At 37.5% G+C, this 15913-nt stretch overlaps 1 protein-coding gene across 4 annotated transcripts in view; it reads right to left on the bottom strand.

Moving 5' to 3' along the window:
- Positions 1-723: 723 nt before the first annotated feature.
- Positions 724-15913, bottom strand: part of LOC135204774 (85/88 kDa calcium-independent phospholipase A2-like) — a 65745-nt gene continuing 50555 nt past the window's right edge. For 3 of the 4 annotated variants that reach the window (XM_064234945.1, XM_064234947.1, XM_064234946.1), the window contains 7 exons: positions 9007-9135; positions 8448-8599; positions 7562-7708; positions 3761-3957; positions 2902-3138; positions 2640-2739; positions 724-1528 (listed from right to left, as the gene is read on the bottom strand). In XM_064234945.1, the coding sequence (XP_064091015.1) occupies positions 1390-1528; positions 2640-2739; positions 2902-3138; positions 3761-3957; positions 7562-7708; positions 8448-8599; positions 9007-9135 (1101 nt within the window). In that variant the 3' untranslated portion in view covers positions 724-1389. The remainder of the gene's footprint in view (positions 1529-2639; positions 2740-2901; positions 3139-3760; positions 3958-7561; positions 7709-8447; positions 8600-9006; positions 9136-15913) is intronic. The other variant, XM_064234948.1, reaches the window with a different exon arrangement.

Below are 15913 nucleotides of genomic sequence, written 5' to 3'. Positions count from 1 at the left end.
TCACCACAAAGTCTACTGATTAGGTCTTGAATTATATAGAGGGCATAAATGTAAGTGTTTGCTCTCTACATGTATATAATGAAATACAATACCTAGCAACAAAGCAGCCACCATATTGGGAGCTTTAAGAAGTTACCTTCAACACGATGTCAAAATCTGAAATAATGATAGCATGCAAAAGTTGGCTTGATACGACATAATCTCAAATGATCAGCATCACACTTTTAAGTCCAAGAGACTCAGGGATATCCAATAATCCTAAGTTCTCTGTAACACGGAAAACAACATACAAAGTCGACATGCACATACAGTATAATGTCTACCTTTTACAATCCCAGAAGCATGAATGTCAAATACAGGAGACTTCAAGTTTAAATATCTCTCTACTTTATGATCTTTATTTACTTTCCCCCAGACCAATGACTCCAAATTTTCTAACTCCATAAATGGACCCAAATAATGTTTGTTCTTATTTATAAAATAACTATGCCTACCTAGTACCCACTGTCCATCTTTGTATTGGAAATATATCATACCATATAGTACCTGCTAATTAGAATATAGGAAAAGTAGAGAAGATTCCATATCAGATAAATGCTACTGAGCAGATTTATTCTGACAGCAGATTTTTTCTTTACAGCACTTTTGCTGGAAAAGGGACTCTTTCTAAATAGTAAGCATATAATAATTAAACTGCATTCCTTATACCCACAGATTGTATGTCTTGTACAGTAGCAATCAAAGACCCATGAGTCTGGTAAGTGAGATAAAGTCTAGGTCAGCACAACAACTCCTCTGTTCCTAATTCCTGGCATTACTACCTCTCGGAGACCTATTCTCTCCTCTATCATTTTCTGTCTCTTCATCAACGAATCCTCGCTCGTCCTACTGTTCAACAAGCAAAAGATCATATGCTTTTCAGTTTATCGTTTCAATCTTGCTTCATCTTACATGCTGGATTATATCTGAGTAGTACAGTCAAGACATGCCTTTATCTCCAAGCAAATTTCTGTTCTCATGCTGAATGGACATTCATTCCCTTTGGCTTACATTACTTCAGGTTTTGTATCATTCAGTTCTACCTACCAGCAATTTGAGTACAGAAATTGCAGCATGTCTAGATATGCTCTTGAGTAACTAAATATTCCTTAGACCGAACTGGGACTCATTTGACCTCTTTACGACGTAATACTCTCATATCAGAGTCTCAAACATGAATAGTTTGAAAGCAATAAATGAATAAGAACATCAAAGTGACATTGCAATAGACTTCATGTAGTATTACCGTAAAATAAACATGCCATGCAACTGAGTCAGTTTCGGTCGGAGCTCGGGACACGTCATTTCCCACAAAAAATACAGAATGACGAGCGCCTTAAGTAGTTATGTTCAAGCTATACAGTTCAAACAAAAATGAGAATGGTAGGAACCATACCTCCTATGAGGTATGGTGGTGTGTCCTGGTGAAACAGGACGAGGTCCTGTGTAGTAGTCTGGTGAAGTATTTAGGTGCATATCACAGTAAGGTCTGGTGAGGGGGCAGTGAGAGATTTTGTCAGAGTATGGACCTCGAAAAGTGTAATTCAAAGAAACAAGAGCAGCTCCTCCGTACTTATGAATTGCTCATCCAGTCCTGTATAGTATATGGAACATAATTTAGCCTACACATCCCACAATCTTCTCCCCAAAGCAAAGTAGACCACTGACACTTTCCAAGACTGTTCAAATCTTGACTGTTCTGTTTCCTATCCTGTGGAGATGACAAATGCTAATGTATAATCTTGTCTTGTTTTATATGTGAGTGTTAACTTAGTTTTAATAATGACATGAATTTCATCAACTTATTTTTTTCAACTACCTTGTTCCTTGTCCCAAATCTCTCCTACCTTTATGCCTACATCATGCATTTACCTATCTTGAAGGACTCCCTTATAAAGCGTACCTATCTAATATGCCTTACTTAAACCAACGACAATGCAAGAGGTATCACTGTTACTGATGTGAAGGAACATTAAACTCCACACCAAACAAAAGTTCTTGATATATGTACTATGTAGTTCAAAACCTCTGGAATTACACCCAACACAATTTCACATATTTTTGTTTTCCTACATATTATGGACGAGTATTTTACCATTCCTTTACAAAAAGATATCACCGATTAATGCACCCAGAAGACAAATTAATTCATAAATCTGTAAATCTTAATAGTACTTATTATTAAAGAATTACCCTCAGTTCTGCATCAAAGTGGCAGCTGCAACAAACATAGAAACACTAAATATCAAACAAACATACTGATGACGTTGAGGAGGTCCAGATGTATAGCTGTTTTAAATGAAAGTAAAACCAAAACTTAAATTTGTGTCATTAATTTACCTAAGAGTTAGTTTCATTTAGAATTTTTTAAACGGTGAAATGAACAAGGTACACCAAACATACATCTTCCCACTGCAAAAGGATGTACATTAAAAGTTAGAATAATATCAAATAAAAGCTGCTAAAGAATGATAAAATCTCAAACCAAAAACAAAAGACTGTCTGCACTGTGCCAGGCCTATAAACAATCTCATACACAGCTGCAGAAGCCACCTCTTGTTTGTGTAACTTGAGAGAAAAATGGTTGGTCATAAACTTACCGAAAGTAAGTTGGCGCAGCTCCTGAACAACGAGCTGCCAGCCACACTTTCTGATTATCCGGAGGCTGTGTGCTCATGAAGACATTTTCCTCTTCGATGCCTGTAAGAATAATTTAGAACATCAAAGCTCCATAAAGAGAAGTCAGTCTACTTTATTTTACTACGGCGAGGTAACGGAACCAAGTAAAGAACGAAAGAAGCCAGTCTACTTTTAGATAAAAGAACTACCACTGTAAAAAAAGCAAAGAAGCCCATTCCTCACCTAAGACACTCATCGGAGACTCGTAATTCCGGAACAAATGTAAGTCCGGAGGGAGCCGATCAGCCAATGTGGACATTACCATGACGCGAGGCGACTTAATGCTACTCATGACCGTTTCCTCTCCGAACTCCTTGATCAGGATGTCCTCTAACGGACCTGCTTCGTATGGACGGACGCCGACGAAAACCTTCTCCTTCAGGTTGTAGTAGAGCGACTGCACGTCTTGTACGGACTTCCCTGTAGCCAGAAAAAGAAAACCTTTAGCATTTTACCTGTTGGTAAAAAGATGATCTGTACATCTTACCAGAAAATATAATCCTTTAAATAAAAAAAAAGTGATTTTTCCTTTATGAACAGGTACCTTGCCTCAGATAGTCTATACTCTACTTAGATTTAAAGTGACACTGATACACTACTTTACTTCTGTCACCTATTTTACTTGTCCATTTTATATTTTATTCTTATGCAGAAAGTATCAAAATTTTAAGGTATTCTAAACCCAAAGATCCAATATCAGATATCTGCAAATATCCTCAGAGGTTCAAATGCCCGAAAACATCCAAAAAGCCTTTCAGTCCCCAAGATTGCAAATTAAAATTGTAGTCAGAGCACTCTCCTTTGCCACACGTAAGTTCAAATTTAGATCTGCTTACCATTCTGTACATGCAGGAGTAATAAATGTGCAGTGTATTGTTTTAGGATGAAAAGACATACAATACAGTAGTGTACTGACTTTATATGACACTGTACTTAAGAAGATTACAATAACCAAGACACAAATAATTCAACTGCCATCCAGAACGTAAGATGGGTGGTATCTGTAATGAGAAAGAAATAGAGGAAAAAAATAAATTCTCACCTGAACACAACATCAGGGCCAGGAATCCTCCAGTGCTCGTGCCCGAAATCCAATCAAAGCACTCGTGTATGGGACGACCCAATATTTCCTGTATGACGAACAACATCTGCGTCATCACCAGCCCTTTGATTCCTCCTCCGTCGAGACACAGGACACGACCTGTTCGCTGGTTGCCGTTCCTGTTCTGCACCTGCCACCTGAAGATGGTTGTTTTTAAATAATCACTCAGGGAAAAAGTAATGCTTGAAGTGAACCACCCATAAAAAATGTACTTCACTTCGCAGTGAACCTTTCATTGTTTTTTGAATGACTGTATGTCACATCTTGTCAAGCGGTTAACCCTCTAACGCCGAAGCGGTAAAAAAAAATTGTCTCCTGTGTGCCGGAGGTGTTTCAGAGTGAGCGCGGAAGCGGAAAAAATATTTTCTTCAAAAAATCACAGCGCGCTTAGTTTTCAAGATTAAGAGTTCATTTTTGGCTCCTTTTTTTGTCATCGGCTGAAGTTTAGTATGCAACCATCAGAAATGAAAAAAAATTATCATTATCATATATAAATAATGCGATAGGTATGATAGCGCAAAAACGAAATTTCATATATAATTGTATTCAAATCGCGCTGTGCGCAAAACGGTTAAAGGTAACAAGTTACTTTTTTTTCGTTGTAATGTACACTAAATTGCGATCATTTTGGTATATAACACATTGTAAAACGATAAAAGCAACACAGACAAAATATTATCACAAAATAATGCATGAATTCGTAACATGCGGACGTAAACAAATATTTTTTTCAAAAATTCACCATAAATCTAAATATTGTCCTAGAGACTTCCAATTTCTTTCAAAATGAAGACAAATGATTGAATATTACTATACTGTAAGAGTATTAGCTTACAATTACAGTTTTCGACCATATCTGATGAGTTAAAGTTGACTGAATGTCGGATTTTTTTATATATATATTTTATATGCAATTATTTCGGAAATAAGAAAAGCTACAACCTTCAAATATTTTTCGTTTTATTCTACATAAAATTGCGCACATTTTCATATATAGAACTCTATGAAATGCCTAATATGAAACGGAGCAAATATTTCGAGAATGGGACGTACGCATTTCGGAGATTTGTGGCGGAGAATCGGCGCGCGGAGGAAAGGAAAGATTTATTTTTAAATTCACCTTAAATCGAAATATTTTGCTAGGGACTTCGAATTTGTTTCAAGATGAAGATAAATGACTGAATATTATAGACTGTAAGAGTTTTAGCTTACAATTGCGTTTTTTTTCGACCATTTCGGTAGGAGCAAAGGTTGACAAACGTGGTTTTTTTCTATTTATCGTGATTTATATGCAAATATTTCAAAAAAAATGAGAAAAAAGCTACAAACCTTCAATTATTTTTGTCATTCCACATGAAATTGCGTACATTCATTTTCATATATAAAAACTTTATGTAACGGCTAATTTAAAATGGTGCAAACATTACCACAATTCGCACGTATGATTTTTTCGGAAGTGTTACCGCGCGGACGTAAAGAAAATGTTATTTTTTTCATAAATTCACCATAAATCGAAATATTGTGCTAGAGACTTCCAATTTGTTGCAAAATGAAGGTAAATGCTTGAATATTACTAGAATATAAGCGTTTTAGCTTACAATTGCGTTTTTTGACCATTTGGGTAGAGTCAAATTTGACCGAAGGTTGAAATTTTGGCAATTATCGTTAATATGAAAATATCTCGAAACTGATAAAAGCTACAACCATGGGTTGTTTTTAGTTGTATTGTGCATGAAATTGCGCACATTTCCATATATAAAACTTTATATAACGGCTAATTTTAAAATGGTGCAAACATTACCACAATCCCATGTATGATTTTTTTCGGAAGAGTTACCGCGCGGACGTAAGGAAAAAGTTTTTTCATAAATTCACCATAAATCGGAATATTGTGCTAGAGACTTCCAATTAGTTGCAAAATTAAGGTAAATGATTGAATATTACTAAAATATAAGAGTTTTAGCTTACAATTGCGTTTTTCGACCATTTCGGTAGAGTCAAAAGTTGACCGCGCGGACGTAAGGAAAAAGTTTTTTCATAAATTCACCATAAATCGAAATATTGTGCTAGAGACTTCCAATTAGTTGCAAAATTAAGGTAAATGATTGAATATTTACTAAAAATATAAGAAGTTTTAGCTTACAATTGCGTTTTTCGACCATTTCGGTAGAGTCAAAAGTTGACCGAAGGTTGAAATTTTGGCAATTATCGTTATCTATATGAAAATATCTCAAAACTGATAAAAGCTACAATCATGAGTATTTTATTGTTGTATTTTACATAAAAATGCGCACATTTTCATATATAATACTTCATGTAACGGCTAATTTACAATGGTACAAAAATTATGTCAAAGTGACAAAATAATTTCCGAGATGTGGCACAGATACTTTTTAGTGCGATAAGAAAGAAATTCGCGCTTGCGCGCCTGCGTAACGATTGTAAACAAAACACACCTTGATCCGTGAACTCCCAGCATCCCCCCAAGGCGCGTGATTCAAAAGTTTTAGGCTGGTAGGCCTATAAGTATTTTTCCGCGAATTTTTAAAAAAACTTTTGTATGTCGACGTAAAATACGTCCAGTCGGCACCCGAGAGACAAAAAATGTCGACGTAAAATACGTCCAGTCGGCGTTTAAGGGTTAACTAATTTTGTTACTCCATACTGAGGATATTGATTAAGTAAGCAAATTAAAAAACTCGTCTTAATCTAAGAGAGTCCAGATCTCAATCTAAGAGAACAACTCCATTGTCCATTTAGCCTTTAAAAGACGACATTTAACATATAAACTTTGTTCTATTACTGAATTAATTAAATATATACATATATATATGATACTTTTACATCAATAGCTTTACATAATAGTAAACAACTTTGATACAGCACAGTACAAAAACTGACACTGATATTATCACCTGGATGTCAATAACCTAGTCAATGTATACAATCAATGTTGTTTTTATTATAATCACCAACACTATACAAATACCTTACATGTCCCAGAAATGCATTATGATCTGAGATTGACAGCTTCAGTTAATCAATTTTATACAAGTGGGAAACGTTATAAGTACATATTTGTTGAATTAAAAGTACAGTGGACCCCCCGTATTCACATTCTCCGGATTCGCGGACTCACACATTCGCGGATTTCTCTCGGGAACGTTTCCCCGCATTATTCGCAGAAAATTCATGCATTCGCGGTATTTTTCTATGAGAAATATCCACAAATTCCTGGGGTTTTTTTTTAATCAATTTCATCATAAAATGCACTTTTTGTGATAAAACTATTAAAAAACCAAGTATGAACATTTTTTGTGGGTTTTTCTTGAGTTTTAACTAACAAAATAGGCTGTTTTTAGCGTTTTTATAGGGGTTCCAAACATTTGCGGGTTCTAACTATTCACGGGGGGGTCTGGTACGCATCCCCCGCGAATACGGGGGGACCACTGTACACGTACACCACCAATGCATAAGAACTGTTTGCAAGAAAAAATGCTGGCAAAAAAAGTGTCTTCATAATACAAATATTCAATCATGTAGTGTTTTTACAGACATACAAATTATGGAATGATAAACTGCCATTGAAAAGCTGTTAAGATCGCTAATAATGTATACTAAAAATCCACAATTATATCAGTTAATTCTATAATTTGTAGAGGTTTAGATCAGACTTTCGAACACTGTCAGTAATCTTGAAAACTAATGAAGTAATATTTTATCACTTGCACAGGTACCTACCGGATCGCGTCAGAGATCTGCCGTTTAGAGAGCTGTTCGTCCATAATCCAACGGGACCTGTGGAGTGGCTTTTCGTACAGAGGAACACCGTTGAAATTCCCTTCATCTAAACACCCGTCGGCACAGGCAGCTAACTTTGTTTGGCATCTGGAAGAATCATCAAAATGATCAGACTTTATTCAATATATAAAAGGCTAAATCATCAAGATTTTGAATGTTCAGATTACTGTATATAAATTTTCCTAATCAAACCTATTGTGTATTTGTATACTTACCTACTGTTAAAGAGAGCTTTTGTCTCCTTGCATATCAGCGCAGAGGTATAAGCTCTCTTTAACAGTAGGCAAGATTAATAACAAATAATTTTAACTTGATAGTATTCCTTCAATCTTTAAAAAATAATGGAAGAAAGTTTATAATAAGTCATTTTCTTAGCCTATATGACTTTTTTTTTATGCAGAACCATTTTTGCACCCATATGTCGTCACGCCAGTGGTTGTAAGTTTTTTGTATCTACTAATATACAAAACTGTAAGTGGAACTGCTTTTCATTTTCATCCTAGCATTGAGGCAAAAAATTTGTTGCTAATCATTCTTACCCTTAGCCTAACACATACACAATAAAATTTCTCAAGCCCCAAGACTGGTATTTTCCATCAAGAAAATGCATAAAGTTGGTTAACCCAAATGCCTCAAGAGGAAAGGCTATGAGTATATGATTAATTGGGTTGTAAAGAACAAACATGGGGGAGAACTTTTGTATACCAACGTACAACCAGGAGTACAAACTCATGAAGACATATCATTTTATGATAACAATGATACCGCTGCTAAATGAGCATAAGATGGACAATTTGTGTCATGATACTGAACTGGGCTACAGTACCTGGTAGCTCCAACTGTGTGAAGCAGATAGATAACCTTGTCTCTTTCGGAACTCTTGTTCTTGTCTTCGATTTTGCAAGACGCGGCTAAATGTCTCGCAGTTTCTCCTCGTTTGTTGACCGCGTTTATCTCCCCTCCGAAAACAATAAAGGCCTGAAAGCGAGGTTAGAGTGACTAAAAAATCAATGACAATCAAGGTTCAGCTTTTGAATACTGATTATCATATTGAAAATGATGCAGATACTGCAGACATTATATGAAACCTATGCTATACTGCTGTGAAGTTCTTTTCTTTCAGGGCAATACCTTCCTTAGTATTTCAAAAATGCTTTTAATACAAACGTTCTATAAATAAATACGGAAACAATCTTTTTTTCGTGCATAAATTACTAAAGCACGCTATGTTACTTCCTAAAAATTTTGAGAAGTAACTCTCTACTTCAGCAAATAATGAAAAGAAAAAAGCATAATCAAGAATAACAGTTCATTCAAGGTAAAAGTTTCCCCGATAACAAACAATTCGCGAACACTAGCTCTCACAAACGAAAGGTGAAACCAACCTGTACTAAAGTTGCCGAACACTGAGCCGCAGCTAGATGAAGAGGTGTGGTGCCTTCCAAATCGGCACAATTAGCCTTGGCTCCTCTACACAACAGCGTCATAAGACACTGGAACCTGTTGCGATTAACCTAAAAAAATAAATTTGAAAAAATTAAACCCTTTGCAAATCTTGCAACAAGTGCTGTGATGAGTAATGCAGTACAGTATGGCCTCGATAATCGCGGGGGATTGGGCCCAAAACCCCCCATGATAAGTAAATACCCGTGTTATCCTGGTACCCCCCCCCCTCAAAAATTGCTTAAAACTGCCTACTTTAATAATTAACCAACCTAAGACCACTATTCCAATGATTATAACTGCCTACTTTAGTTCAAACACCAAATATATGTCTTCAACTATCACCTTAAACTAAATTCCAGACAGTTTCAAAGTTATTTTACAACATTAGCCTTAAAAATATATGTAGTATACGTACTATTGTACATGTGTAGCCTACTAGCCTATGGATTACAGCTAGATGCCTACATAAGCATGTGCTATTACGTACTCACGTGGGCTTCTTTTCTTTTACAAGGAAAGAGAGGGAGAGAGGTAAGAGAAATATCAAAATTATGTAAATCATATGGGTGATCACCAACGATCTATGTTGATAAAGATGGCGACGATTTTGCAGTGCAATCGGATGAATAATAATGATAATGTTACCAGTAGCATAAAGCGAAACATCTCTTCCCTTCTTCACAACACGTTAAAATATTACACGTAATAACCTTTATCTGAAGTTTAAGCTTCTTTCCCATAAGAGTAAAAGAATCAGGGCTTTTAGATGCCACATAATTAACTCGTGTTTATGGGTATAATTTAAAGAACGCAGTGAACACCACTTCGGTAACATAAACAAAACGTGGGTAGGCCAGTGTTGCCAAATGGGAATGGCAATTTCTTGCTAGATTGTGCTCCATAGTGTTAAAAAATTCACATCATACACAACAATGCCACCCAGCCAATTTCAACCGATTGCTCTCTTTTTTTATATTCAAATACGTTTCTAACATACACAGTGTACTTGTACATTACTTTACATAATTCCTAATAATTTCAAAACCTATTCTGTTCAATTCCTGAAAATGGTTTTGCAAGAATTGGTTCTTTTTTCTTACATGATATATCAAACATGGAATAATTAAAGGAATATTCAACTTGACATTACAAACGTTTGATGTCAAAATATGTATGCTAGACATATTTGAAAACAAATGCAAGTTTTCCTGCCAGATGCTAGATTGAAAATTTTCTTGCTAATTACCCCAAGAAAATGAAAGCCAGCATTAAAAATGTAAAATTGCTAAGACTGGACTCAACAGATCCACTCATTGTAATTGCTGTAATTAGTTGTTTTGTTTACAGTATCAAAAGTTGTATCACTAGTGATTCACTTGAATAAACTGGTTTTTATCATTAATATTATGGTTACAAATGTTTTCTTTAGTGTTGATAGTTGTGACTGTAGCCAACTATTGATACAACTATCAACACTTCAAGGGTTAGTCTATTATAAAAAATATCACAGGATTTTAAGTTGTCACAGAATGTCTCTTACTTTATATATTTTCAACAATCTTAAGTTCAATTGTGATTCTTACCGTTTTCCTCACCAAATGAGCATGGGAACAACACTTATTAGCGGCGAGTCACTGAACCACTTTTGTTTACAAAAATCATATGATTCCTAACAATGCAGAGTACATATGATCACTCTAAACTGTTATTTACTACCAAAATAACAATGATATTTTGTATTGAAACGAATGTTACGTATATTCCAAACATTATTACTACCATGACTAGTACTACTAAAATTTTAAAAGATAATCTTGCGGTGAACGCTACCATAATTTGATTTTCATATACGTATGTACATTTTGTCAGCTGGCTGGCCTCGCATAGATAAAAGTTGATTTCACTGATATGGAATTACTCCACGAATAGCCTTTTTATTATACTCCACGAATAGCCTTTTTATTATGAAGATATGACAATAATATATAAGGTAAAAAATGGTTTTACGTATTTCGTTGACGCTTCGTCGCCAACAGCAAACAACATGATAATCTATGACATCGTTCTTATGACTGCATTGTTCAGAGAAGTTATATACGTATACTACCAAAATAATAATGAAGTTCAAATTAATTTTAGCCTTAATGTTATTACTACCGTAATTACACTACTGCTATTAAAATTTCTAAAAGGTTATCAAATAAAGGTCGCTCTGAATGCAACCGTACACATACTAAATTTTCGTAATTTTATGTTTACATTTTGTGGCTGGCCACTCAGAGTATAAGTTGAGTATAGTTATGTGGATTTATTCCTTAAATAGGCTATTTATTATGATGATATGCCAATAATATATAAGGTAAGAATGGTTTTATTACCTTTATTGTCAGTTAATATCATAATACAAATCTGATCGTGTACTATGTTGGTGGTTATCGGATTGCAACTAGGCTTAGCCCACCAATGAAAGTCATACATAAACCTTGAATAGGCTATTTATTGTGATGATATGCCAATGATATATAAGGTGAGAATGGTTTTATTACCTTTATTGTCAGTTAATATCATAATGTGAGTTTTTTCATGTATGTTGGTGGTTATCGGACCCGCGGCCGAGGCTTAGCCTACCTATATACATCGCATACGCAACATGGACAAACCTACGATGCTGCTATTCATACCAGCGATATAGCATGAGAAGCGATCCAAAAAAAAAAACCCGCGAATAACTGATTCCGTGATTGCTGGTCCGTGACTAAGCTGCCCCACTGTATTTCGCTTCACAAAACTGTTGTTTTGAAAGATCAACTCTTGTACTTTTATTCTGCTGTGCTAATAAAAAGTGAAAAATAAACAAAATGGACAGAATGATGAGCCGAACTTCGCTGAAAATGATTCACGTGTATCGTAAGCATTGGATTTTATGAGACGCGATTCACAAGATTGCAGAATTACGACCAGATTCATAATACAGTACTGCAAACCAGTTAATTACATAAAACATACAAACCATAATTTAACATAACCTACATGTATCATGAAAATACTTGAAATATGATATTGTTATGATACAATAAAGTTTCATACATACTTACCTGGCAGATATATACGATTGAAGACCCACCCAGCCTCCCCGCAGGAGACAGGTGGAAGAGAGAATCTGATTAGAAAACGGGAATGGTTCCTAGTCCTGCCACCCAGCGGCAGGCCGGTAGATCACCTGACCTACCTGTAGCGTGTGCCGCGAAATTTGAATTTCTGTCGGGGACGACGGAGTCGATAGCTATGTATATATCTGCCAGGTAAGTATGTATGAAACTTTATTGTATCATAACAATATCATTTTCATACATTCAACTTACCTGTCAGATATATACATAGCTGATTGACACCCTTTGGTGGAGGGCAAGAGACAGCTAACTCCTGACTAGACAGGTAAACAACATGTGTTGTAGGTATTTATAGACCTTGGTTCCTCTGTGTTTCTAGACGAAGGGTCGACTTCCTAGCTATTGCATAGGAGTCTGCTTCGTCTCAAGAGCCTTAGCAAGATAGTGATCTGTGGCCAAGAGTTCTTGGGGGTCTACCGATGGGGTCTTATCCACTTACTCGGTCGAGCCTAATTGGCATTTGTCAATGGGTGCTAATCCGCTTATATGACAACATGCTTATGCCTATTGGCATAACTAAGGAGCGCAACACCGATCCCGATCACCTGTTCCTAACATGAGGGTTCACGCTAAAATTGAAAAAGAGTTATCCCCCAAACTCCTTTCAAACCTCAAAAAAAAAATCACTAAGTTAAAATAAATTCAACTCATTATTAAAGGATCAGTGTCGGCTCCTTATCCCAGCAACGTATCCGCTGATACGTATAAACCAAGAGAGAAGGATCTCCCGTAGGTTAACTTGAAGTCCTTCGTGTAATGAGCAGTCAACACATAGTTGCATCTCTCATATGTTAAAGCTAATATTCTTCCTGACATATTGTTATGAAAAGAACAAGAACTTGCAAAAGCTCGCACTTCATGAGCTTTTAAATTCTCAGCTGTTTGAAGGTATCATCAAGTCACTTATGAAGTGCTTTAGAGATTACCATTGTTTCAAAGAAGACTAGGACTTTCTTTGAACTGGATCTCATCTGGATGAAGCCTAGCCCCTGGCTTGCGCCTCGCGCGCCTGCTGGCGCGGGGAGTATCCTGTTTGGAATACTCCTGGCGCCTGACAATCGTAACACTCCTCGAATACTCCTGCCGTCTGGAAGGCGCATCTCGCTCCAAATACTCCTGGCGCCTGTTAGGAGTATTAAGCTCAGAATAACTCCTGGCGCTTGGTAAGGCACATCGCGCTTCGAATACTCCTGGCGCCTGGTAGGAGTAAAAAGTCTAGAATACTCCTGGCGCACTGGGAGGAGTATCGAGGTCAGAGTAATCAAGGCGCCTGGCAGGAGTATCTCTTCCCAAATACTCCTGACCTATGGAAGGCGCATCTAGTTCCAAATACTCCTGTGGCTTGGTAGGAGTATCGCTCATGGAATGCGCCTTTCGAATGGCAAGTATATTGCGCTTAGCGGGCGCTATACTCCTATCAGGAGTTCTCTCTTCTCCAGTTGGCTCTTGTTGCTTGGATGAAGATCTGGGCCTAGAACGATCTACAGTAAAGTCAGGCTCTTTGCGCCTGGCTCCTAGTTGGCGCCAGACGCTTGGCAGGAGTTACTTCCTTTCCCACGTCTCGCCTGCCTAACGCACCGTCGCCCCCACCCCCAGAGATGGCCGCTTGTGCGACAACTCCCCTGTAGGGTTCGTCGCGCCCGACAAGGAGACGGTATTTGGATCTCTTAATCGGAAGCCTTGTCATCCTTTTTTACAAGTAGGCTCTAGAAAGTACTCTACCAAAGACGCTAATTGCTCCTGCACATTCATCAAAATTTAGTCAGCTACATCCAGTAGACGATATGGAGATCTAAAAGTCCGAGAGACAAGTCTTACCTCCGAGGAGGATCCTTATTGAATACTTTCGTTGCTAACGAGTTCTCCTCCTAAATGTTGATGAGTTTTCCCTCGTTGCAGAAGCTTCCCTATCCTTGCCCGAAGGAAGGGAAGGAGCCTGGAAGCTTAAAGAGATTCTGAGCTGAAACAAATTGGTAGGACTCCTGATTTCTAGCTCTTAAATGTATCTCTCTGACCCTTTTTGGGAAGTAGTTTGAGGCCTCATCGCGTTCCAAAGACTCTGTCAGTAAACGTTTTAAATCCTTGTCCTTCTTCTGTAGATGACAATGTCAATACATTACCCGGACAACGAAAACCTCTATCTGAAAGCGTTGATCCAGAATAAAAGGCTTAGCTCTTTTGCCAAACATACTATGCTGGCCAGAACCCATTGCCGAGTCTTCATAGAATTTGATTCCAGATTCTAAAGCCCAAAATTTCACTTGTCCTTTTGATCGTTTAGGACCAAGAGAAACATTTGATTAGCAGTAGTTCCATCTTGTCGGAACACGGAATCTGAGGCCCAAATTAGGATCCCATTCTAAGTATAAGATCTCTTAATCTTATCGTATAGAGGTATTGTATAAGATCCCGAAGATCTTAATTCTCTACTATCTCTAATATTTCTTTGTCGAGACAGAGTATCTGTTTTTACTGTGTTCATTGATAGCATAAAATACCAAGGTGATTCTTCCCTCTGAAAGGGAAGAAAACCATTATGTGGTTTCACAGAGGTATCGGAAGAGGACAGTTTCCCCTTTCCATCTAGCACGATCTGCAGCAACTCTATGTCTTTAACATATTTAAAGGAATTATCAACAAAGCTTCCCTTGAAAAATCCTCTCACATTCATATTTACTTCTGGTCAGTCTGCACGCAGATAGACTCAGAGTGGATAGGTTTTTCAGGTCCAATATTTATAATAGATTCCGATAAAATCTCTATTCTCTTAGAAAAACCTTCCAACACATGCTGAAAGAAGAACGTGACCTCTGTGAATCCAACCTTTTTATTGCCAAAAATGACAATTTGTCGAAAATTGCATTTTTCCTAACTATACAAACCTGAGGTCCTTTAACAATAGGAAGGTAACTAGCGGCAGCTGGGACGGTCGTCAAACAGCTTCGAACAAGCGAGAACGGTAGTTAACTGCTTGTCGATCGTGCGCGCGCGCGCGCCGAGAGGTGAAGAATCACTTTTGCTTTAGGCCCATGCAAAAAGTTGCAGAGTGGGGTGGCATGAGGTGGGACTATATGTAAAGGACCTCAGGTTTGTATAGTTTAGGAAAAATGCAATTTTCGACAAATTGTCATTTGTTCCGATACGTAATACAAACCCTCGGTCCTTTAACAATAGGAAGACTCACTTCTTGGTGGGAGGAATCTGAGTCTTTTTGGTGAACAGACTGGTGTTCGTCCAACCCTGGAGTGCCTCCCTGGTCGTAAGAGCAAGGGAGGGATCCAAACCTCTGTCCGATTGATCGGGGTGTGCACCGCAGGATCAATGGTCAGACCTCTGGCCAAGTACTAAGAGAGAGGCAAGCGTATCTCTTCCGTACCAGCAAGCAAGAACTTGTTCCTGTTTTGCAAGAGACAATCATAAAATGATGGGTTTGTCTCAATTTGGCATCCACTTCCTCCCCCTTGTTGGAGGAAGTGGTGGATATTTACTCCTATCCCTACTGAAAGGGATAGGATGGTGCTCTATTGAGTAGCTCACCTGCATCTCGTCCTTACCCAGCAGGGTGACGACCGTGTCCCTCTACCCAAAGGTAGAGGGAAGAAAAAGATGGGAAGAGGAGCCAGTCACACTCTCATTCCTCATCCATTCTTACGGTCACACCAGGACTTCGATGCTG

This window comes from Macrobrachium nipponense, chromosome 47 (assembly GCF_015104395.2).
Source record: "Macrobrachium nipponense isolate FS-2020 chromosome 47, ASM1510439v2, whole genome shotgun sequence".
Taxonomy (NCBI): Eukaryota; Metazoa; Arthropoda; class Malacostraca; order Decapoda; family Palaemonidae; genus Macrobrachium; species Macrobrachium nipponense.
This window is presented reverse-complemented; position numbering and strand designations above follow the sequence as displayed.